Source organism: Adelges cooleyi, unplaced genomic scaffold (assembly GCF_023614345.1).
Source record: "Adelges cooleyi isolate 19-005CV unplaced genomic scaffold, UGA_ACOO_1.1 ACOO_flye_CR_arks_rails_tigmint_CR_PRNA_108, whole genome shotgun sequence".
Classification (NCBI taxonomy): Eukaryota; Metazoa; Arthropoda; class Insecta; order Hemiptera; family Adelgidae; genus Adelges; species Adelges cooleyi.
The window spans coordinates 13,951,496-13,978,201 of NW_026095761.1; the positions used below are offsets into that span (position 1 = coordinate 13,951,496).

The window sequence follows — 26,706 nt, forward strand, 5'->3', positions numbered from 1 at the left end:
TTTACGGTACACAAGACGTGTTGGTCTTCTTCTTCTTCTCCTACCGACCGTTAACCGTTTACTTTCTTGATTTTCCCAATATAATATCAGCGTTTATATATATATATACAATGTGTACATGATATTTTAGGGCACATTATATTATTAGAAATTATTGCCCCGGGGGTAGAGGTATTGAAAGAAAACATTGCTTGTTGACCCTTTCGACTAACGAGATCCTCGCCCGGGGGGCGCTTTATTTTTTCCCTCAGGTTCCCCTCCTCCCGCCCACCCCCCTTGCCCACGCACGGTTTTTGCTCATCTTGTGTATTATATGGCTGTTTCTTTTGGCAAAAAAACCCCGCCGCCTCCTCCTCCTGTCTGTTGGTTATTTTTTTTATTATATTATGTTTTATTGAAACGTACACAAGCTGTGTGCCAACATAATATATATTACAAACGTTCTATTTGATTTCATTGCGATGGCAAACGAGAGGTACCTGTCGTGTATTAACATGTATAATATTATGTTTTATCGATGGATGTCACACTCTGCGGCAGCGGAGGAACGAGGGGAGAGATAAGAGATAAAAATAGAAAAAATACATAAGAGATAAAATAGAGAAAATGCATAAGAGATAAAATATTAGAGATAGAAATATAGATACTAGATTAAAAATAAGATAATAGGGATACTAGATTAGAGATGAGATATTAGAGAAAAGAGATTAGATATAAGATATAAGATATTAGAGAAAAATAGAGATACTAGATTAGAAATAAGATATTAGGGATACTAGATTATAGAAAAGAGATAAAATATAAAATAGATATAATTGATTAGATGTAGAAGATAAGATATTGGAGATAAAAACAGAGATACTAGATTATAGATAAAATAGAGATAATGGATTAGATATAATAGATTAGAGATAAGAGATAAAATAGAAAATATATATAGTTGATAAGAGATTAGAGATATGAAATTAGGAATTAGAGATAAGAAAAGTACCAAAAAGTTCCAGGGTCCTATATTTGAATATAAAGACATATGCATGTGTCTATGTATCCGCTTGTAGTGTGGATTACTCGATAGTTTTTGACATAGTTATAGGGTGAGAAGAGCCATCAGTGGTCGTAGAAACGATAATTGATAAAAAGTTAACGTATAGGTTTCGAATGCGGTAGTTTTGTTAATTGTGAGCTGTTTACAATTAGTGTCAATAATATATTATAGATAAATATACTGTTTAAATTGTTCTTATTGTATAGCTATCGCTACTAAAAAAAAAAATTACAGGGGAAGAAGAAGAAGAAGTGGTTGGCAGAGGAGGTGGAGCTCATGCGAATGTTACCTACTTTCTCCACTGGGCTACTTGGCCAGCCATCAGACCCATTTCTTACATCCCCGCCGTGTCCAGCCTGGGGCGTTATAAGAAAATACAAAAAACTTTTGCTGTAGCTCTTGCTCGACATAAAAATTATAAAGCCTTTAAGTTTAATCACAACGCACAATTCTGACAACAGAGAAGGTCTTTGTAATAATTATTATTGAAAAAAAGTTTAACAAAGAAAATATCGACGTTTCATTAAAAAAATGGCGCATCTCAGTCATTATCGTGATAAACTTGTATTTTTTTTTTAGTGTACAGCTGCAGTCGCTTAATCGGGCGAAACAAAAAGAAAATGTAATTAATTTATTAAAATAACCCAATCCACTAAAGCGATATTTTTAATAAAATTAAAATATTATCCGCCAGGTTATTCTAGTTTTATATTATCAAAATGGTTAATAATATTTTCTTGGTGTTTTTTACTGTACAATTACTAGTAGGTAGTATTATATATTTTGAGAATACTTTTCAGGTACGATTTTTGATCTATGGGCGAGAAGAAATCACTTCAGAGACTTGGGTCTAGACTCCAGACACAAAAAAGCGCCCACAGTGAAAAAAAGTTCAAAGTGTAAGACGTGCAAATTTTATTTATGTTAAGTGAAAATTATTATTAGGCGAAGGAAAAGGATGTTTCGCGTTTTCCATTAATCTTTTCGGTGGCAATTTTAGGAGGTCTCATAATAAGCTATATATACGGTATAGGCTTTTTGTTATAATAAATAATTCGTCAAAAATTAAAACGAAACAAACAAAATTTCACTGTGAAATATCGCGAATCCCATTAAAAACTTCTCATAACACATAATATAGTTTTAAAATTCCGTACTCAGGCCAGTATTAACTCGTTTTTTGATAATGGCAAAACATCCTTTGAACGCGCATAAGTGATTAATTGTTATTAGGCGCAAAGGAAATTATACTACAATTATCAACTGCACCTATTACATTATTAAAAATAAATAATATTAATTTCTTTGTGTTAATACAAAAAAAGACAGTTTTGCCATCACTACACATTTCCATTATACTATTGTCTTCAATGTACCTACATAATAATATAGTCAAAACAAAGATCTATGTTTCTGTAATCTCCACGGACCAATAAAATATGCGGTTAATGGATAAATATACTATATTTACATATTTTAATGATTTTATCCCATACATTTTTAATATTTTTTATGCTGCCCTAACTTAAGTAAATTACTAGAACTCTTGAACTGTTATTTCACTTATAATAGCCCCAACTGTGTGCGACGATGAAGATATTTCCAAGTGTTACTCCTTAGAAGGTGCCGCCGGTTCCAAGCCGAGGTAAGGTATTCACAAATCACAATAGTCGAAGGCTTAACTCAAGTGTAATAGACGTGAGAACCTTTATATATATATTATGTATTTGCAAGAGTACAATGGGAAAAAATTCCCTAGTACACAATCTATTTACCTATACACATCAGACGCCGTACTTACACCCTTTAGCGCTTCTGGAACGCGCGTAGGTAGAAGAACCGCTCTGTGTCTGTGCAAGTGCACACTAGAATATAATAATATAATGTATATTGCTTATATATGGCTCGAATAGCTGGCACGTCATGGCGATATTATTATGTTATATATATATATATATATGTTGTGTGTAGTGCAATTGGCAGTCTCGTTTGCGAGTATGTGAAATGCTATATGATATTATGCGCTGTGCCTCGGGGGCACGATTTGAACGGAAACTTCAAAAAGATTTCGGTAGAATATAAAATGAAAAAAAAATAATGATAATAAACGAAGAATACCTGTTGATCGCGCAACGAACTGCCGATAATGACGGGTAGAAAATGTAAACACCACTAGGGGCGTCCAGGGGTGGTTTTTTTTTAATACACCCTTCTGACAATATTATTATTATAATACAGCGAAGTAGCTCCCTTTTCTTTTTCAACATCTATTAACGACTGACAGAGTGGTTGCATAGTGTTTTGGTGGCAAACGGTCTTGTTTTTAACGTTTCAACGAAGAAACACATAGGTACACAATTATCAGATATGAAAATGCACTAGGCGCATCTAGTAAATATAAATGCATGTATGAAAATTACCTCAAGTCCTTACTATACGCTGTCATCAGTATTGTAGTTAAAACTTGAAACTAATAAACTTTAAAATTCGCCTAAGGTTTTTCTCTGTTGTCTGTAGAAACTAAAACTATTTTCACGTGACTATTGTTTGTATAACTGAAAAGTAAATGTCTAACCAACTAGAACTGAAAAAAAATTATCAACCGGAATAGGTAATTGGTAAGTATTTAGTAAATATTTAATATATTTACAATTCCTACATAAATATCTATATAAGTATTATACTAAATAAAATTAAAATGTATTTAAAACGTTTTAAATTAAAAAAAAAAGACTAATGTTTTTAACATGTTTAAAACAAAATTTTTAAATTGTACAGAAAAAAACAGTTTAAATTATTAAAAACATATTAATCATTATAATAATTTAAATACGGTTTTTTAAAAAAAAATTTTAAACGGAAAAAATAAACACAGCGGCCAAGGCGAGCTCAGGTACCGCACTGTTTATCCTTTCAGCTACTTCAATATATATAATTTGAAGAAAATAACAATATTTTTTCGTGGCACACGCTAAGTAGGTACGTTTAAAAAAAAAACCCAATAGAGGTACTTGAAAAATTCTCTTTAAAAAAGTCCCCAATAAAAAGCTACGGTGAATACTTTAAATTCGTTCTGGATGTTTTCCACTCTCTCTCTTTCTCTCTCTGTCGTTCATTTTTTTAGGGTTTTTTTTAACTCTAGAATTTTGTTTGGTCCAGAGGACACTGCGGTCTCAAAGGGACGACGTTCATGGAACTCGATCAACGTTCGTGACCACTCCAAAACGCACGTGACCTCGTTTACGACTGTATATATTATTATAATGTCCCTGTAAAGCGACCACGGGCTGTGCTCGGGTCGCCAGGGAAATGGTCCTTTGGATTTTCTTTTTAAATACCGAGAAAATCTCCAAATAAAAACACACCGACGACGTACACGCGACAAAACCGACCGAAAACTGCCAATCGCAAATCCTTTTGGGTAATATGAATCGCTTTTTGTTAAAAGGGCATATGTTTCAACAGGTGAACTTTCGGGTAATGATAAAAAACTGCATAACTTCCAAAATATGGTAACTTTGACAATAATTTTTTTTATGTGCATAGACATGCACTGTGCTTTGTATTTGTATCAAATTTCGATACTGTACAAATATTTAATTCAAGTTTATACTAGTTGAAAGTTGCTTTACATGTGTTTTTTTAACAAAAATCAGGAAAATATTGTACAAATAATACAATTTTTATTTTTGATATATTTATTAATTAAAAAAGTATACTGATGTATAAAACTACTATACATCATCTTCGAAATAATCTGCAACGATACTTTTGCTTATAATGTCGATATAATAGTCTTTGTGTTCATCTGGGACATAGTCCAATGTTTCCTGAATATCATGAAGTTTGGCTACTTTTATTGGGACTCCAATATTTGAGTACAGTAGGTTTTGAGGAAGTTGGATTGGATTTCGAGTTGAGTTGGCCAAGTGGAATGTGTTTACCACTTAACCGTTGATGCAAGACATTACTTTACTAACACTTTTGGCGGCTGTGTCATACTCAAAAATGGTAGTATGAGCCTATACCAAAACTAGTCTGTTGCTGTTTTGGTTTTTTTTAGTTTCTTGTGAAACAGGACTTCTTTTTTAGTACTTACACCACCATGACTGAAAATCCAAAATCATGTTCTCGTCTATCACTAAAAACTTTCGATCTACACTAATTTTGATGATTAGTTCCGTGAGCTCAATTGAAATAACCACGAGGTAAAAATGATAAAAATAAATAGTATGTAAATTAATGAATATTTTTGTTAAAAAGGCACTTGTGTAAGACAAACACAAACAAAACACAGAGTTATAACTTATAACTAAAACACTATAAATGGACTTGGAGATGGAGATGGGCTTAAAGTCGGCATAAATATGGATGTGTAAGCATATAATGATATAAGGTTGTGTGAAAGTAAAGACACGAAATTGTCAAAATATCTTATCTCTTATTTTATCAGATAAATCATCCGACATTTTCGTTAGGTTTTTTATCTGTCGATTTTTCGGTTGTGTGCCAAAGTAAAGACATTAGAAATGTCAAAAAGTATATGGCATATATTTAAATTAATAAAAATATAAAGCCAATTAGACTTGTTTATAATTGAAGTATAGACTTGAAACAGCTAGCCGGCCACTTTAACTCGATCAATTCATATATATAAATATATTTATAGATTTTTTTAGAACCTGAGTATGTGAATTTCTTCAAAGTTCCTTCACATATAGTCTTGTCTTAAGTCTGTTTCAGAAGAATTCTCTACAATAAATAATAGTGTGGCGCTTGACGTAGATATAATTTAACTCTTTTGGCTTTCTGTTATTATAAAATAATAAATAAACATTGTTACCCAATAAAAACGTGGGACTAAAGCGTTACTAAACTACTTGAATGGCATATAATAACAGCTAGTATATTAATACAATACAACGTAGGTACTATATATTAGGCGTATACGGTTGTGCATGTATTTAATATCATAAACGTGATCAAAGCTCGGATTATAAATAGTATTTAAAAACTCATAAATATGCATTGTATAATAATAGTGTGCACATTAATACGGGTGTACAGTAAAAATTTAACAAAAAAAAACTGCCATAAAAACCTTGTCCTTATTACATACAACGTACCGTCAACACTGTAGTTTTATTAATTCAGATAAATCAAGTTCAACATGTTGTATTCTTATTATACATTGGCTGTTTATTGATTTTCCCGTCAAAGCACTTATTGGTTGTCAGACGAACAAGTTTGAGTTTATTATTATTATTATTATTTGCTCGCTTTGAGATAGGTACACGTGTCGGTTTCATAAAAATGCTACCGAAGGCACCGACAATGTTCATCCACCCTAATGATAATATTTTGTGTGTGTAAAATATCTGTAGTCTATACCGGAAAACAAATAAAGCAAAGACTCAAACCACTTTTGCAGGCAATAAATTGAATCTAGAACTGCATTGGTGTTACTTCAGATTATGCGCAAAAATATTTCAGTAAAATTGGAAGACTTTTAGGTAATTCCAAAAATATATTTAATTTATATTAATTCAAGTTGAATACTTAATACAATAGTCTTCAGTGTAATGATTGGATTTTAAATAATTACTTTGTTTTTATAATTATTTACATTGTCTAGCTATAAAAATTAAATTCAATTTCAAATTTTCAATAAATCTATTATAATAGAAGTTAGGTATTTCATTGTTGATAACTGGAATGAACTAATAACTAATTAACAAATATGTGTAATGTGTATTCATATATATATATTATATAAAATATAAACGTTTAAAATACATTTTACACTATATACTTCTAAACAAAATTACTAAAAATTACAAGAGTTAAAACTTGTCATTGATTTTTCATAATTAAGTACCTATATAAGTAAATATATAAATAAAATTAACAACACACATGATAAAAACAATACAAAAGTATTATAGCATTTTATTAAAATATAGTCGTACACTAACTAGTACTTATATAATAATATATTAACTATTTTTTTTTTTAAGGAATATACCCCAGAGGTAAGGGTAAATATACCCTGGGGAATATTCCTAGCAGCATATTATCACTTTACTCGATTGTTACAACGCAATAATTATAATATACCTATGTGTGTTTTAATATTGTAACATATTATTATAAATATTTTTTCTTCGGTGCCAGGTTTTTTTTTGGGGATAGGAGGTTTTACAATTTGGGGTGGGAGTCAATAAAAAAAATAAGGGTTGAAAACACAAAGACGTGTCGTTGTTGTTATTTTTCCAAACACTATTTTGGTATTCCACTGGCGAGCCACACTCGGATTGCCTTGTCTATTAGGGTCGCAAATGAAGGGCAACCAAACAGAGTCCGCCGAGGGGGGGGGGGGTGGTAATAGCTAATTATTTTTCGGGTTGCCCGTTCATCGTAAGACCCTATTATCTCGGATCCACAAGGCGGGCGTGGACTACTTGTAGACCATAAATATTTTATGTACACCAACTGGTTGCCTCGTGATCCAATCGCGGATAGTCGCCCAGTTCATAAAATAATGATGGTCACAAATAATATATTATTATATTATATACTACCGTACGTGCTTCAATTTCACTACTTCCACACAGCACACCCACTTTAACAATATGACCTCCCCCTCCACCATCACCACCACCGCCATCACAAGGCCCTGCAGAGAGTGTGACGTGTGTTTTGCATTAAGACAGGATTGAACGATGTCAATTACTTATATCATCAGAAATTAAAGAACATTATCTGTGTGGCCTGGGCGAGATTTTTATAATAACTTGATTGTTAAATTTTGACCAAAATGAGTGCTTAAAAGATTGTTTTTTTTTACTTCTTTTGACTTCGTGTAAATAAAAAAATAATACATTCAGACGATATAAGTAACTTTACTGTTGGACAGTTTTTGTAAGAGTAAGCTGGAAGATAGCGACCTAACTGATACTTGTAAATTAGCAAAGCTGTTAAATAAAATCGCACAATATGATTTTTTTTTCCCATTCGGCCTACGATAATATTATACAATTGAGTTTACCCCACACGTATACAGTGTACAGATTGTATTGTTTTTTTTTTTTAATATAGTAGCAAATGCCCTATAATATACTATGGCCGAGCAGATAATAATATGGTATAGCAGATGGTGTCGGCTCTATAGTGACTGGCGGATAGTTTTTTCGTTTTAAATGTTAATTTAAAAAGTATATATAAAAAAAAATGACCTACTCCGGGTGGGATACGGGCTGTATGATATATTATAACACACGGTATATAAAAGAGAAATTAATAATTATTTTTCAAGTATGTCCATCTCGAAATTGGAGGAGAACAGTAACTCTATTTATCATTTATATAATTTAGGGTCAAGTGCCGGGGTAACATATTATCATACTATATCATTATTATTATTATTATATTATCAACCTACCTATATGCACACAGTATTATATTAAGTGTAAAAATTCACAATATTATGTACACTATTTCGGTTCAAACGAATTGTGGACTTTTAGAATGTTTTTTTATGAATTGGCACCTACAAGTGTGGCTTCTTTGAATTAATTTTTATGTAAAAAAACATTTGTCATCGTTGACTTTCGTTAAACGTGCAAACATTTATAGGGTTTGTCGCTATATTGAAATATTGCAATAACAGGCTGATGGTTTGATTGTTGTAATAATTATTTTTAATATGTCGCTTGTGGATAAAATAAAAAAAAAAATACAAAATAAACGTTTTGTGTTTATTGTTGGTGTATGAATGTAAGTTATTAAAACCGTCGGCGGTCACGTTTATTATGTAAGGCTGAGATAATAAAACTGTAGCGCAAAATGTTATGTTCATAATCTTTGATCGGTTGTAATAATGTACGTTTGAGCTTTTTTGTTTTATTATTATTATTAAACGCTGGAAAATGTAAAAATATATAGGTATACCCTATGTATTATATAATATCCATACACAGCTTCTACATAATATTGTGTAATATGTATAGTGCACCCGGTGACTCTTTTGAAGCCCTACACTTATAGTTTACTCTTAAAATTGCTATGATAATAAGTAAAAATAAATAATAATAATTGCAATGCTTAACATGTTTTGTAGAGTTTCTTTTTGGAAACAATTTCATTTAATATGTAATAGTACACTAATAGACAATATCAAAACTGAAACTTAAACGGTAACATATATATATATATATATATAATATTTAGTTGAATTTTTAAAACTGAGAATAATTTACTGAACAAAGTGATACTGTGATAATTTTAAAGCTATTTATTCAAAGCCGGTTGTCGGCCAGTCAATATTTTTTAGAAAATTATAGTTAATTTAAAAAGTTGAATAATATACATGCGTTACCAACTAAGTTTCAAAACAAGTCGACAAATCTCTAGAAAATACTACAATAGATAAACATTTTAATTTTGCATCATATAGTAATATAGCATATAATCAAAAATATTTTCAAAAAAGTGGGAATGACCTATATGTCTTAATATACCCTGGTACTTTATGGTACTTTTATAATACCTAATATTTTATCTCTTATCTTTAATCTCCCCATTCTCACCTCCACTAACGACGGCTGTGGCGTATCCATGGCAAAAGAAACACTATTAAAACACTATGCAATTATTTTAGGAGTAAACTAAGATGTAAGGGCGTTTAAAGAATCACCCGGTATGTACATTGGACACTTTTCTGACGTTTTTCTATCTGTTCAATATAATAACATTCGACACTTTCGGTTTTATTTCTCGAGCAGAGATGAGAACGTGAAATCGGAACGTGATAGGGAACGACCCCGTAACGCGTCTTTTGTATAATACAATATTGCCAAAAAACCCTGAAACAGCTATTTTTTTTTTGAAAGTAAGTACGCAATTACATTACCATTCCGGTGCACAATGCTGAGTTGGCGCACAGACATTTGCACAAAGTACTTATTAAGTTATATACGTTGCTCGTGGAAACACCTCGAAAATCGATTTTTTAGATAGGGACGAAAAAAACAACATACATATATGAAAACAATGATAAACGTTTACGGCGGAGGGCGGTTTAAAATGGCTGACATAACTCTTGAATTCGACAAGAGCTTTGGAAACTTTTGAAATTTCAACTTTACTTTTTGTTTACATTTTTTTCCGACGTTTTCCGACGTTTTCCGACTTTTTCGATTTCAAAGCTGTTTTCGTTTTATACAGAAAAAAAAGAACTTCCACGGTCGGCGATTTAATGAGTTCACGCAATATTTTTGCCAACTACCTTAAGAAACTGTTGAACATATTTTTCAATAATAATAATTATGTACGGTCGACTGTACCTCGAAAAATGTAAACTGTTGTTAAATATTTTATTCCATTAAGTTATCATCAAACATCTACCATACATTTGACATAATATTATATTAAGTTCCAAAATTTAAATTCCAATTGTTGCGACGGTTTTCGTTAAGCCGAATTGTTACATTTTTGTAAGTGTCCAGTGTACACCAGAATGGTTATAAACAATGAATTTAGGTTGTTCGTAGTAGTATGAATAATGAAAAACTGTCAAAATAATAATATACCAATGGCTATTTTTGTTGAATTGTCATAGCAAATCGAAACTTATATAGCTTAATACTTCATTACAAAATATTTGTAAAAGTGTACACTTGAACACGAGTAAAAATGTAGAATTTCAAATATAGGGTCTAAAATCTACAGGATTGCATGAAAATATCATGTAAAATTTCTTCGGTGCTTACTTATACTTACTAAAAAAAAAAAAAAACAAAAATCTCGCTTTACAATTGGATATTTTTAGATAATGCAGACATTTTGCTTGAAAAGTTTATATTTTTGACAAAGATTTTTACGTCAACTCTTATAAAAAAAAAGTTTTAAATGGTGTACAACCTACATTAAGACGCATTGTATAGGCCATCTTTGACTTCAGCTGAGTTTATACTTCTACTGGTCAGGTATCGTTAGTAAAACCGTGTTTAACCAAGTTATCGCATTGATGTTACACATAATACCCTTCGCTGGTAGACTTAACTGGGCGTGTTGGCCAAATTGTTTATGCTGGCGTGGGAAATAATAAATGAAAAAAACGTATTTTACGAATAAAGGGCGGGTTTATTAGTAGTAATAGTAATAGTAGTAGTAGTAGTAGTAGTTGTTGTAGTCGAGAGTAGGCGTATACGGTTTTAGTTTAAACAGTGTATAGCGGAAGGGGAGGAATAAAATAGAGGAGAAGGCACGACGAAAGGGTCGAGGAATTAACGACGCCGAGTTTTACGGGTTAGGGTAGGACTATGGACAAATTAAAGCCGCGGTAACAACGGGGGTGGACACAAAAACAATAGGATCCAATATATATATACATATATGCGCATACAACGTATATTGTACATGCGAGATACTAGCAGCAGCTCTATGGTTGACCCCCACGGTTTTAACGATCAGCCCGGAGACCGCGAAACCCGAGTGGATAATATAATATTATCCACGAGGTTATTCATAAAACACATAAGAGTTGTCTGGCCGAGAAACATTTTTACGACGGCAGTCGGCGAATTGGCCGTAAACATCATACAATTATTATTATGTCGATATTCTTCTTGAAATGTATCCAGCGTTGAATGTTCGTTATTTGACCGCAACGTTAGAAACGGAGAAAGAAACCACGAAGAAAACCAACACGGTCTGTCTTGTCACGTCACGTCACGTCACGTTGGGACCTGCGCAACACCCAGCAATATTGTAATCGGCCAAAGCTTTAACGTGATATTCGTGTCGTTCGAGTACATATTTGTAAATGTAATAACGATTGTTGTATTCAAAGAGTGAATAGCAACACACTTTGTAATGCGCAATAATGTGCTTAAAATAGTTTTTAATATAGATGCGATCACGTTCGATCGTCGGTCTATACACTTGTTTGTTGCAATCGTCACCCTCGAATAATATTGTAATTAACAATATGGTGAAAACATATTATTATCCTTCCATACCTGTTGACTGTTTGTTATCCACGCGTAGTAACGTTGAAATTTTATACCACCAAAGTGTATAGTGTTCCCTGTTGTTGCCAAAATATCGTTTACATAATATTATGTGTTGCTATGTGATACAGTGAGATCCAGACAAACCACAGTTTTAGTGTCGTCAGAACTGGATGTTTTTTTAGCCGCGATGTCTCCTCCTAAGCCGCTGAGCTGATTTCTACTTTATAAAGTTTACCAAGACCAAGTGACTGGTAATTATAATTGGTTAAAATAAAAAAGTCGTACCGTCAATTCGGTAGTTTCCAAGTATTATTATTATTAAACAAGCAACCATAAAAAGCAAGCGGAACGCATGTCTCGTTAGCATTTATGGCGGGGCCGCCTTAAAGGAAACGCCGTGTAATTTAATACGAGACAGTTAAGTGAAATCCAGCACATTAAACGGCATGTATACATGTTATATTATATTCACGGGTAGTTAAAGGAACGCTATATATCGTGTGCAGGCAGGCGGTTATAACGTTTGACGCTTTAGTTGCGTTTTAATTGCAAAATTAAAAAAAAAAAACTATACTCGAATGTTAACCACGAATTATTGACCGGGTTTTTTTTTTTATTCAAATCGTGTGTTTAATCGGATTCAGTACTACTTGGGTGCGTGTTAATTAAAACTTGAAGGCCGGAGTGTTTGGCTTGACTTGTAACCTCATTGACATTGGTCCTTGTTACCCTCTGCGAGTATAGGATATTGTTATTCGTTAACTTTGGCTAATGCACTGCCGTTGAGAAAAGATAAAACGTTAAAAAAATAAAAGGAAATGTAGCTGTACAAGTCGTCGGCGTGCATTTTGGATCCATTCCATTGGAAACGTTCATAACCCAAGATAGTTTGGCAGGACACCAGAAAACCTGAGAGGATCTAGTAAAAATTGTTGCCCACTCTCTCGGCTGTCCTCTAAACGATTTAAGTTTTTATTTCCTTTTTTTCTCTCTCCTTTTCTACCCTCGACGTACATATTTTTTATTTGATTAACGACACGGCCGCGGTAAGAGCAAGAATTTTCATTTTGTCGAGCACGTGTAAGAAGAGACCTAAGCGTTTCTCTGGAATCTTCCATTCCGCCACTTGCTGCCATGACAAAGGAGTCATGTTCACTAGGCGAGAAATGAGGGCAAAAAATGTGTAAGTGTGACAATTTTTCTTACAATGAAATATCGCCATAATTTTGTGGCAAGGACAAGGGAAAAAAACTACCACGAGATGGGAATCCACTAGTTTACAGTTGACAATGAGTACACACACATGGTCTGTAGAAGTAATGATTGTTAAATGTACATTTGTTTGATACAATTTTAAAATTACTTTAAAGTTTCCTCATTTTAGCGGGCCAGTTGAAAGAGTAACTACTATGTTATTAAACACCAGAGGTATGAACAGAATTCAGCTATCTATTATAGAACGCACTTAATTTTGGACAATCCAAAGTATTAGGATTTTGGTTAACATCATTGCGAGTCAGTTTTATGTTGTCTTTAACCGTTCAAGTATTTTCTACGTTTTTGTAGATATTTTACATATTATTTTATGCCGTCTGCTCGTCATGACAAAACACATATTGATGGAGTTGTTTTTTTTTTTTTTTAAAATGGTAAAATATTTTGTAATTTATTTTGTTATCAAAAACGAAAACGCGGCTCGTTGAAAACAAATATTGTTGAGCCCGAACAATTTTAAATAAGTGTTTATTTTTAGTTATTCGATGAACAAATCTATAGATGGGAAACCACTCGAATAATGATCAGATTATAAACATGTACCGCTAAGGTTTCACCTATATTTTGAAAAGTACTAGCTCCTTGATAACATTTTATTCTTAAGTGGATATATGTAATATAGACCAGCTATTTTTATCAACAAGTTTATCGACTACAACTTACAAGTGACGTACGAGGCTAATAGCTATTTTTTTTTTATCAAAAGTTACAACAATACAAAAAAAAGTGTTAGACCATTTGAAAATATTGTTAACATGATCAATTATTTAATCGTTTTTGTTTCTATAGCTATTAGTAATTATTTACAGAGGACAGTTAGAGCTAAGATCCTGTATACTCTTAAAAGTGTTTTGTCACTTAAACGCGTCTCTGTGGCAATAATGATGAATACCTTTGTGGTATGCAGTAGTAGAGGTGGGGTGAAAGAGAGATACAGAGAAGGAGTGGGGTGGGGGAAGAGTGTGTGTAAAACTTTGGCGTGCAACTTTTTCGGCTGAGGTAATAGAAGAGAAGGGTGTCGGCGATAAAATAAATTACAGGCGTCCATAAACAAAAGGCGGTCGCACCGTCATTGTTAAGGGCCTCTTATTTGTCATTTCACGGGTGTCGTGGCACGTCGTCAAAGGATAAAAAGAGGGTGGTAGTATAGGGGGGAGGGTGGAAAAAAAAATACCAAACTACCCCCGTATATATATATATATATAAGGTGGTGTTAAGCCCGAGCACTAGTTCTCTAGGGGGGGGATGATGGCGGGGTTGCTGTGGAGCCTGTGGAAAGCCAACGGGATTCCCCATCCGTGCATCCGGCAGAGGATAGGGTTTTTGACATTTTCATGTCTTAGCTCTGGCACATAACCCTGGCAAATATCCGAAAAAAGCGTTACCATAAAAGCGTTACCAAAAGAGCGTAACGAAAAAAGCGAAAGGGTTGGGGACGGGAGATAGGGGTGGAATAGGGGATAGGAGATAAGGGTGAGATTTAGCCGGTAAATAACCGAAAAAAAGTGTTACCAAAAAAGCGTTACGCTGTCACGCGCCGCAAGGTAACAAAAACTACGAAGCGACGACGAAAGACAATTATCGGATAGACCATTTCGGATCCATTTCGAATATTAATCTGTTACGCTGTTATCTGATATGAGATAAGAGATATGTTGTTCAACGTTCAAATTAGAACTAAATAATAAATTCAAAATAGTTTAATTCTCTATGTTAAGTTACTTTTGGCCAGATAATAAACACTACAATTTTAGCCAGAAACTTGATTGTACATAATTTTTTAATCTCCTTGGCCTTATGCTGTAACTGGAAGCTCCATGTAATTTTTTTTTTTTAATTATAATTCCACAACTAATCTAAATTTATTCGGTACTTCAACGAGACATGAAAATGCTCTTTCGTAGTTGCAGACGCGGCTGAAAAACTTTTTTTAACCTTCTGCCGCCACGCTGGTCCTATCGATTAACAGGCGTTTGAACAATATTGAGACAATAACAATTAAAGTATGTCAAAATGAGTGGAGAAGAAATGATTTGGAAGCTAACGGCTTGTATGCCTTTGACCTATAGAGCTTAAGAGAAGAAGGTAAGATAAATTATTGAAACAAAAACCTAGCTACTTTCACCGCTCCATGGGAAAACATTTAATCACGGATATGTCATTTCTTATCTCACCAATTATCTCGTATATAAGCATATCTTACTCTCACTTGTCTCCTATATTTTAAAATTGGTCTGTAACATAGATGTATACTGGTCTCCTAAACAAAAAAACCGTAACTCGAAAAAAACAAATTTTAAAACCCGTTTAAACAAACTAAAAAGTATTCTTACTTGGCTTAATCGGTTTAAAAAAAAAATTGTTTTCGAATGACGGCATTTTTGCTTTGGAGGGCAGTATTGAGTATACTAATACTAGATAGCCGTCTTCGAATTATTAGCGAAGCCGACGCCATTTGCAATGTAGGTGCACAATCGGTAAACAAACTTTATCAAACACTTTATCAATGATATAAAAACAACGGGTTAAATTATAAAGGCATAAGGTAATTTATACAAGATGTGAAAGCCTAATATTGATAACGTTTGTTTCCAATAGTGCCTACATTGCATATGGCGGTGGCTTCAACTGACTTCAGGGTGACTATGGCAAAGACGGCCATCCAGTATTAGTATATATCTATGGTCTCTTATCACTTGTATCTTATTCCTAATCTCTTATCTCCTACATCTAATATATCTAATCTCTTATCACTAATGCGAAAATGGCGACACGAAATTTCTCTTATGTATCCATGTTAAAACTAAACCAAAACCGAGTTATGTTTTTTTTTTTTGCTTCCGTGTGGAGCTGAGAAGGTAATTGTATTTGAAATGATGCGCATATAATTTTAATCGCTTTATACAGACTCGTTTGCGTTTGTTATCGTCTGGTTAATTTCGTTGTATACTCTATAAAATCTTACCTGACGAGTTTAGCGGCGTGGTGGCCAGTAACAGATCTATGGTGCCGTCGGTGAGGACCTCTGCCGAATTTTGGTAACTGATCTTGGACAGCACGGTGGTCGGTAACTCGAGACCTTCGTCGGTTTCCCGGAGCTGTAGCGTAACGGTCTGGCCGTCCGGGCCGGCAGTGCTGTACATGAACACGGCCGTCTGTTGAGATATTGACGAAGCATAGCTGTTTCTTAGCGGTACCCGAATGCCAGGCAAACCCTGTGGAGAGAACAAGAAAAAGTTGTTTTACATTTATAGTTTGCTTGACACGGGTTAACATTGGTCGTCAAAGGTAAGGTCGGCCAATTAAAAACCGCGTACGTGCCCACTTGTTTAGCGGGTAGTAATCAAGTCACGTGTGTGTGTGTGTGTGTGTGTGTGACTGTGTGTGTTGTAAACTGTGCGGTCTAATCTGATAAACGTAGCTAGTTTGAAAATGTGTCTATATATAGGTCTCTTGTATTTCGTCCTGGACGGGATTTGCTCGGCAAATTAAACACAAAACAATCGTTTCCCTTTCAAATTGTATAATATAGAGAAGCGGCGGTGGTGGTGCTGCCCGTCACCGCGGTCTGTCGGATAATCGAATTCTCGGCGTGCCAACTTCATCCACCAGATAAGAAGCTCAACGGTTACGTGCTTAATTTGGGTTTGGAAACTTAATAGTTTCCCCCCCTGGAGAAGTTTTCACTCGGAAATTACACAAGGATTTAACGGCGGCCCGGGCAACGGACGCAGGTGAACGATGATTTATACCGTAACCATGGTAACCTAACCGCACGACGGTCCAACTGTTGTTTTCCCGGCAATCGCTACACACATACTCCCACACACACATGAGCACATATCAAGTGGAAACCGACTTTTCACGAATCAGTGGTATAGTATAGTGTGGTGGTCCCAGCAGGTTGCAAAGAGAACAGAACAACATAATTTTATTAACCGTATCCCGTTGAACGGCCAGGATTCGAGCAGAATACACTGGGCTAGCACAGACTAGCTATAAGGTTGGCTATCGGTATGTTCTTTCTAAACCATAATTAACGTTTGAACACAGCAAACATTGTTGTTAAATTGAACAAACGAATCGTGCTCTATCGCCTGTTACAATAATAAAAATAACAAAAGATATTGTTACAGTAGTCATAAGGGTAAAAGCCGGATGAATTCGGCATGCGTGTTACACTATGGTTACACGGAGGGTACGAACGAAATTTGAATGATGATAATAAAAGCCATTTGGGTTTATTTTTGTTTTAACGATACTGTATATGCGATACCGTAGTAATGGGTCAACTTTTGGTGGCGTCCGGGTTTTTAACGACGAGCGTTATAAAAGTCATTCGTCATAACTGTCACGTGGTAAAATGCCAAGTACTGCTATAACTAATAAAACTAGAAATAATATCATACGGGGTTTTTTTTTTTGGTCAGAAATATAGGCTGATATGGTCTTGCATACTATTATTCAGTAAATAATATGTTGTTCGCCAACCTTGAACGTGTGTTGTCAAAAAGGGCCACCACGTGGATCAAGTCAAACGATCCTGCTATTTGAGTAGTCACATTACAAAATAGCACTTGTCAAACTTACAATTCAAAAGGAATATTTAAATATGACTTCATAAGGGAAGGTTTATAAGGCAAAAGAACCGGAGTAAGACCTAGAACACCTCAAGAGCATTATTAAGACACACTAGTTGTATGAACTGCAAGACACTGAAAGAAACTGCTAAAGAGAGAACAACCTGAAACCTTACCAGGAAATACATGTTGTCTAATTCAGACATTTTGGTCTTTTGCTTTAAAGCTAATAATATGTCAAATGGCAATAAACTCGACGCTTAACGTGTACAGATTTAAATGATTAATCGATTCAGATGTCCATTATTGTTAATCCGATTTGACGGGGAGTCGAATTTGCTCGAAGAACCCTTCGATGGTTGCCATAAAAGTTGTAGTACTACCTCCTGTACACTAATATCACATTGTATTAATTGACGTTTTCCATCGACGGATTGAAACTATTGCGAACAACTCTTTCGAAACTATTAAACGGATATAATTATACAAATCGTGTGTGCACGATGACAACGCGCGTGTTAGAGGATTTACACAAAGTTCTCAGCGTTCATCATCGTCGAAGCAAAATAATAATATGGAACGGAGAAAACATAATAATGCGAAAAACTTTTCGGTTGATTAAGGTCGGTTAAAGTGTCAGCTGTTAAAGTCGAGCCGTTTCATCGTCTCTGATGATAAATTATCATAAACACAGAAAACGGCGGCTCTTTTAAATATGCAAATTCGCCGTTCAAATTCCACCGTAAAATGTCAAGGCTGAAATTGAATTACTGAAAAAATTGCCATGAAAAAAAAAGTAGCGAAATCCTTTTAAATAGAATAATTCATTGGCGTTTACCTAGAATGATTGATTGAACTCAAACTATAATATATTTATATATATATTTTCGTATAATTAAAATACATATTATATTTACATTTTTATCTCTCTGCCAATTGTAAAAACATCTACCCACATTTATTCGCTGTACTTATTTTTTTTTGTCTCCCATATTTCAGACTCCATTTAGTTTTACTTATTTTTTTATAATATACTACTTTCGTTTTGTGTACTCGTTTGCTAGTTATTTATCTAACCCGGTACATTTGCACATCCGTCACGGCATTCTTATAATTTATTCAAGTACTACATTCAGTGCAATGTATATAGCTGCAATTCAGTTGCAATTTTTCTTTTACCCTAAATTGCACCTATTTATTGAACGACACACGGCTAACCACGTAATACACTTTGTCCTACTTATTGTTATTTTATTCATTCTATTTTAATGTGTATAACTAAGCTCTCCGGCGACAATAGACTGTTTTAGACCTATATTTTGTTCTCGCTGACCATTTCTCTTCAATATGGCATCCGATTCTTACTGAGTAAATATTTTAGTAACAATATCGACGGAATAAATAATAAAATACCGAATACCGACCGTGGTAATGGGTTCTAGCGATTTTAAATAAATCCAGATAAAATATAACAGACCCCATAAGGAAGTGGTTGCATATTTAATGCGTCCAATACGTCTGACTGCTATTGCAACGGCATTAAATATGTAGCCGATATGAAAAAAAAATGCAGATGTTCGAAACGGGGAGGGGAATCGATCTCACTGATAGGTATTGTAAATAATTTAATATCCGGCAAATGGCAGATCAGTACACATTGTAAAAAAGCTCATGAAATATGCAACCGACATATCTTCGGAGCGTCTTCTATTTTGCGCAACAATTCGCTAAAGAATCAATTGTATAGAGATAAATAAATATAAAATATAGGTACACAGCTGTAATACACATAGTACTATACTCACATGGTAAATACAGTGAGCGAAATGAGGGATTAACCATATATAGAGATGCAATTTCAATACAAAAAATCGAGGGCACTTAAGCTCAGTAGTTTCCAGAAAAATAATGAGATTAATATATTTTTTTTTTTCAAAAATCTGGAGTGCTAACCTAACCTAACCCTTAAGCCCTCTCCCTCCCTCTAATGGCGCCGGGGGATTAAACACCGTTTGCTTGTTGTTAGTTCTTCGTCTCTATACACACTACACTTTAGGTCCTTGATTGATATCCGACGATATTTTAAACATTCAGCCGGGATTCCAGACGGTTCAATGTACTATCCGTCAAGTTTAAAGATGCTGCAGTCTTGAGAAAAACTTTATATAAATACATACCATCTTGTTAGTGGGAGCGAATGTTTGTGTATATTGATTTTATGTAAAGTTTAATTTGAACGTTTGACTTTCTTCTGAACTCAGACCGTACCAGCATTGTACATTGTTCAATACGACGGTTAAACCTCTCTCTCTCGAATAATAATAATATTTAAAATATTCTCAACGTCTTACATTGAATTTACCAAAACGTTTATGGTTCATTGAGCGCATATTTAAAGTTAATTTTCAAGCTGGCGCACGAACAAAAAAAAAATAATAATAATAAAATAAATAAACATCAATCGGCCGGGGAAAAGTTTCTAATCAATATACAAAACCGACTTAAAAGAAAAATAATAAAAGGCTCGTATAAAAAAATCCAATATCCACTAACAAAGGAATTAAATTGTTCTGATCATGACCGTCGTTTCGGATTATTTTTTTCTTGTAAAACATAAACAAAACGGTTCGAGCCCATCTCATAAAGTGAATTATTATTTTTCAACAAGTTCTTGCTAAGGCTACACTAACCCGTGTCTTATGTCTGTTTTTTGATTTGTCACCGTCAAGTGCAAGAGTAGTTTAGAAAAATGTTTAATACCACGACAGTTACTTATACTGTACACACATGTGGGGTGAATTTGCGCTCATGTGGCAGAGACGACAGGGGTAAGAAAAAAAAATAAAAGGGTGCGATGGCAGGTGGGGGATGGTGGTGCGCTAATTGAAACTGTAATTGACGCAAATTAAAAGACAAAAGTCCAGGAGTATTTGAACAGCGCGACTTGTAACGGTGTTGGGAAAGGGACGTTTCAATTTGCATTTAAGTGCGACTCGGGGGATGTTATATATAAAAAAAAAACCGCTCGAGGGATGGAGCAAAGGGATGGAAGGGTTAGGCGAGAGAGAAAAAATTAAAAATGAAAATCCTTGTTGTGTAATGAGCTCAAAAAAGTCCTCGGGCACAATGCGGTCTTGTTAAAATGTAATAAAATAAAGTACCCTCTTTTTTTTTTTTTTTACAAGGATGGGATATTTTTCATATTAATATATTTTGAAACGGCCAACTATAGGACAACGAACTCGAACGTTTTAATTTAAGACTTGCTTTACTGGTAAGTACATAATAATAATAATATCATGTCTTATAAACTGTGTTTAAATAAATAATGCAAATACAATATTATATGTAGATCGGTTAGAAGTAAGTGTAACATAAAATTGACAACGGCGCAATGAAATTCGATAAAACTAAAATGGCTGGTGGACCAAAAATGAGTCGACACAAGAAAGTGTCTTATAATATAGTTTCAACCGTCTCGTGACTTGTATTTCGCACCCCCATTGTTTGTGAGCTCTGAAATCGGTCAAATCCGAAGCAACAGCTAGCAGCAGTACATGGGGTATAGTACAAGGTGGAAAGGGCGTACACGATGATCGAGTGTAGTCATTTAAGATGGACAGTGAAGTGGTAGCAGATGTTTTGATTGATGACAGACGTGGTGTTATGAAAAAAGAATATATTGTTTTAAGTTGCGACGATTGCACCGGATCAAAGTGTCATCGTTTTTGCTCGTTGTCTTGGTAACGTTTTTTTTTTTTTTTTTGTAGTATAACACTTATTTTTATTAAACATGTTGAAAATTACAATACTGAATTGCTGTCGCCAAACGCATATTATTATTCGTTTAGGAGAAAAATACAAATTATTGTAAAATAGGTTTTCAACATCTAGTATTTTTTTATTTGGCGGTTATTACAATATCGTGTTTTTTACTGTTACAAAACGTTCACATTATTATATATGTACTTACATACCCGTTGGCAATCTACAATAAATATAATAATGTATTACGACCAGTGCCGTGTCTTATCCCGGTTGAATCTAAGTGAATTGTAGTCTTGCACTTAACATTTTCTAATTAATTTATTACACAAGAAGCGAAACTACTTAGCGCGATAAGCTTTTTGTGTAGGTACTTGCATGTACATGTATATATTAAACATGCATGTGTAATATATATAGTATGTATTATATTATATATATATATGTATGTTTTCACTATAATAGTGAAACCTATGGCGAGACACAGTTTAATTTCCATGTCGTTTGCATTACAAGTAAAAATATAGTGTTGGTAATAAACTGCAAATAAGGGTGGAAAATTTCTTAGAAAAAAAAATGACATCCAAATCCGTTTTTGTTGAAAATCACAAAACGCTAACAGTTGTTTAATCCTTTACCGGCCTACAAAATCTTATGAAATATCTACATTTTTTTTTTTTTTTATTATCACATGTTTAAGTATTTTCTCGTAAGCTACACGTCATAATATTCGACGATTGCGGACACAAGAGCCACGCCAAAAATGAACCTTTATTGTATATTATACATATACACATAGCTGGACGATGGAAAGAGGGTGGAAAGGGTGACTGGCGTTATATTATGGCACTGTTCTACTCGATCGACACAATAAAACCCGGTAATTACACGAACACGACGAGGGCCCAAGAGGTACAACCACCCCCATCCACTGCCCCCGCTTCCAAAAAAGTAATTAAATCCTTCACTAATTGCCGGGCAATAAAATCCGGATTAAAACTCGGCGGTGGCGGTGGTAATTAAGGGCTGATATTTATGCCATCCTCCCCCGGTCGCACCCCTCCCTCTTCCTACCCCCTTCGAGTATAATACTAGCTCATCAGAAAAAAAAAAAACAGAAAAACCGCCCAATCGTTTTTTTAACAATAATATTTTTAAATTATTTTTCGGTATTTATTTATTTATACTGACCCTTGTACACGCTTAATGGCCGTTTATCGATAAAAATTAACCATAAAAAAAAGAACAGTTTTTTTTTTTTACGGTTATTGCACAGATAAAATGTAGAGAAAGGACCACGAGGGCCGCGGGGGCAGAAAAGGGATATTTTGTGCTTCATACATGTGAAGTGGTAGGTATATAGTATTATGTGAATAATTCATGAGCTTTCGCCTAACCGAGGCGCTCTTGGGTGTATATAATTCAGTTGAATGCGATTTGATTTGCAAATGCGAGAGACCGTTGAGATTATTATTATTACCTGCGGACGGACAGAGACCTGGTGGGACTAGCAGCCCCGGTGGGGGGGGGGCAATAATTAGACATGACAAATGAACAGATATGGACCGAGAACAAACACAACTTACACACGAGGGCGAACCAGAGGGGATGGTCGGGTAGAGGGGGGGGGGTTAGTTAAATAAACGCCGGCAAAGGAAATTGACAAAGTTGCGCTCAGTTTGGCAACATTTCTGCTTCGCAGAGGTTCAGTCTAAATTGTATTAAGCCCAGCAAATTCTATTGGTTTTGGGCAAAATATGCACAACGGCATTACAGTCGCCCAAAATCAAAAGGGTCCCTCGCCCGTCCTAACCGAGCAGTCACGTGTCAACGAGCTTTTGACTTTTGCTGAAGTTTTGTTTTTTTGATATTTTTCCAAAATTACCGTTCCGCACGATCTACATTACAATTTTCACGTGTTGTACAACATATAGGTATAGTTTTAGGGTTTAAAATTACACCGAAGATAGATCAGGAATGTGGCTACAGCATAAACAATTTAAAAAATATTTATACCCATGTTGTCAAACTTTTTTTTATCAAGGAAAAACCATAAAAAATAGTGGAAAACTACACTTTGACCGTACTTTAACCTTGGTAATATGTGTGAGTGAACTAACAGCTGGTATTTGAAAACAATTTTATTATATTTCTAATTACAATATAATATTATGTGTAATTATAGCAAACAACTATTGTGGACAAACAATCAACCCTTATCGTATCCAACCTAACCGTAAAAACATGTTCGTATCAGTTCATATGATATCAGTGTAGCCGCATGAATTAGTATAAATTATTGTGCAAATATTTTACAATATTATCGTACAAACCCCTTATCGACAATAAGATTTAAACGATAAGTGTCACTGACTGAATATATTATAATCACAGATTAGACAATTTCTTTTTATCTAATCTGTGATATTATTATAAAATAATTCTATGCTCGACCTGTGGTCACACTGATTTCATTTTCTGTCAGCTGTTTTCCTGTTTGGCCTGTGGTGACAATATTAATAGAATGTATTTTTCATTAACTATTTTGTAGACTATACACACTTAATTATTATCTCAAGCCACGTCCTATCCAGTGGTACTGTGCCCCATTTGTTAATGTATATTTCTATAGACGCTTAAACGAATCTGCTGGCACGTACCTTGTGAAAACGTTCATTATCCTCTAAAGTTAACGTTCGGGATGATTGAAATCGTTAAGCTGTTTTTGTGGACAAAGCAAAATTCCTATTCACAGCGTCTTATTGAAACGTCTATGCGTCTGTGGTTATTATGTGGCTTTGGACGGAGAATTTCCTTGTGAACATATACAGTTCATTAGTGAAGGGCGTTTTGGGCGCAAATGGATATATTGGCTTGTAACCAACCGAGAAAACAACAGGTCGTGTAATCGGATTTTCCAAAAGGTGGCTTACAGCGTTCCCTTTTACGACTTGGCCGGATTAAGTCGGTTCAGCTGTGCTATGCTAGACTTGTTTAGAACATTTCCCCAGGTTAGCTTAGGTACAATATAGCACCGTGGCACAGTACACAGGGTGATAGACACTGATTTTCTCTGCAAATATGTTAGCGTTTGAATTTTCAAAATATGTACACAATGGATCACCCTGTATGCGTGTACCGTCTTGTCGGGAAAAACGATTTCTTTGACGTTTGAAAACAAGGAAAATGGCCGACACGAGATTTTCGCAAATCGTTCTCGGTCGTAACACTGAAATTTTATCGTTTTTGATTCTCCTCTATATGCGGATGCGATATTATCCAAGTGAAAAATCTTTGGGCTCGTTCTTGTACACAAGGAAACGTGCCCATTCAAACGGAAATGGCCGTACTTAAAGACCCGACTATACGTCCGACTGCGATCTGCCGGCATTGATATTATAGTCAAAGTTATAATAATTTACAACCGCACGTGTACCATTACCGTGGTAATGGTAACACAATATAATATAATGTTATCTGGCGGCGGCGGTCATCGTCCGGCATAGAAAAACGTCCAACGTAATCTTATGTGTAATGGTATCTGATTTAAATAAAAACACAACATTTATTTTTTGTTTTTATTTTTTGGAAGAAATCTTCAAACCCTTTCTCCCGGGGGACTACTGGCACTGCACTGGCCGTTATATTTATTTCCCAAACATATTTTAAAAGGGTTCGCTTGCTCATTAGGTATTCGGCGCGCGCTTTCAAAAGATATCCGTCAGACTCCTTAAATTTCAACGCACAGACGTGTGATCGCAGCCCACTGTGTGTGTGTAGAAGTCCTTTCTTTGTTTTTCCAACCGTGTGCGACAGTGTCCAGCGACAGAAGTGATGAATGAACATTATGTACACAAATGCACATTTTTTTTTTTATAATACAATATATTCGGATATGAAAATACATACACAACAAGGTCCGGAAGAAACGATCCCCCGACTGAGGGACATACGGTACGTTTTAAATAAAAAAACAATAAAATTAGTTAAGTATTTTACAGAATGTTACCGGTTTCAACGACGGACAAATCAATTACTCGAACCACAGATTATAAATAAAACCAGATTATACTTCATTAATCTCAGGTCAGTGTGGCCAAAAAAACAGTCCTTCTGCTCTACAATGTGGCCAAAGAAATGTTATCACCATCAACCTTGGTTAATCAACTACAGAGTTGGGCATTTTTTATTCGATTGGCCAATTATTCTGATCAACTACTCGTTATCAGTAATTCTTATCAGTTTACGTTATTATTTTAAATAGCGCGTGGAATATTTCTTACTTCTAGTTTATAATCTAGTCTATATTTATCTCTTATCACAAATATCATTTATTTCTTATCTCTTGTTTCTAATTATTTATCTCTTATCTCTTATCTCTAATCTCTTATCAATTATCTCTTATCATTAATTATTTCTTATTTCTTGTCTCTAATAATTTTTCTCTTGTTATTTTCTTGAGTTAGAGACCGAAAGGGACTGAAAATGATAAACGTCAACGACCTTTGCCAGCAAAATCTGCTTACAACAATTATTATTGCTGCGGAATTGGGATTTTCAATTTAAGTGTCTCAAACTCATCTGATGAAAACCACAAACGACTTCGCGCCAGCCCCGTATAGTGTATTCGACACATAATACACGTTTTGCTGTTTCGCTTGCCGAAAAGATTTCTGATTACTTTTGCGCGCCGTCATCACGTGCACGTGAACGTCTCGTTCGAGGACACAATATAACCGTCGGCGGACAAGGTTGATATTTTTAGTCTATGTTTGTAAAAAAAAAAAAAAATAAAGTTTTCCCCACTCTCACCCCTATTACCCCTGTCGTCGGTCGGACGTGATTTGCCGTCGGTAGAGAGTTTTTCTTTTGGCCCGAAAACGGAATGAAATTGAACACACGGCAGAAATTTACAGGAGAAGCGCACAGTGGCGGTGACACGAGACAGGGTCGCAACCCCACGAGGGGTGGGAAATAAAAACTAAAATTATTTTTCGACGACAACGGAGAACACGTCCATGCGACT

At 34.6% G+C, this 26,706-nt stretch overlaps 1 protein-coding gene across 6 annotated transcripts in view; it reads right to left on the reverse strand.

Annotated features, from left to right (window-relative positions):
* Positions 1 to 26,706, reverse strand: part of LOC126847469 (uncharacterized) — a 171,100-nt gene that overhangs the window by 85,431 nt on the left and 58,963 nt on the right. For all 6 annotated transcript variants that reach the window (XR_007687070.1, XM_050587725.1, XM_050587721.1 and 3 more), the window contains exon 3: positions 16,301 to 16,550. Coding sequence is in view for 5 of the 6 variants with exons in the window: in XM_050587725.1 (XP_050443682.1) it covers positions 16,301 to 16,550 (250 nt within the window). In the remaining variant the exon portion in view is untranslated. The remainder of the gene's footprint in view (positions 1 to 16,300; positions 16,551 to 26,706) is intronic.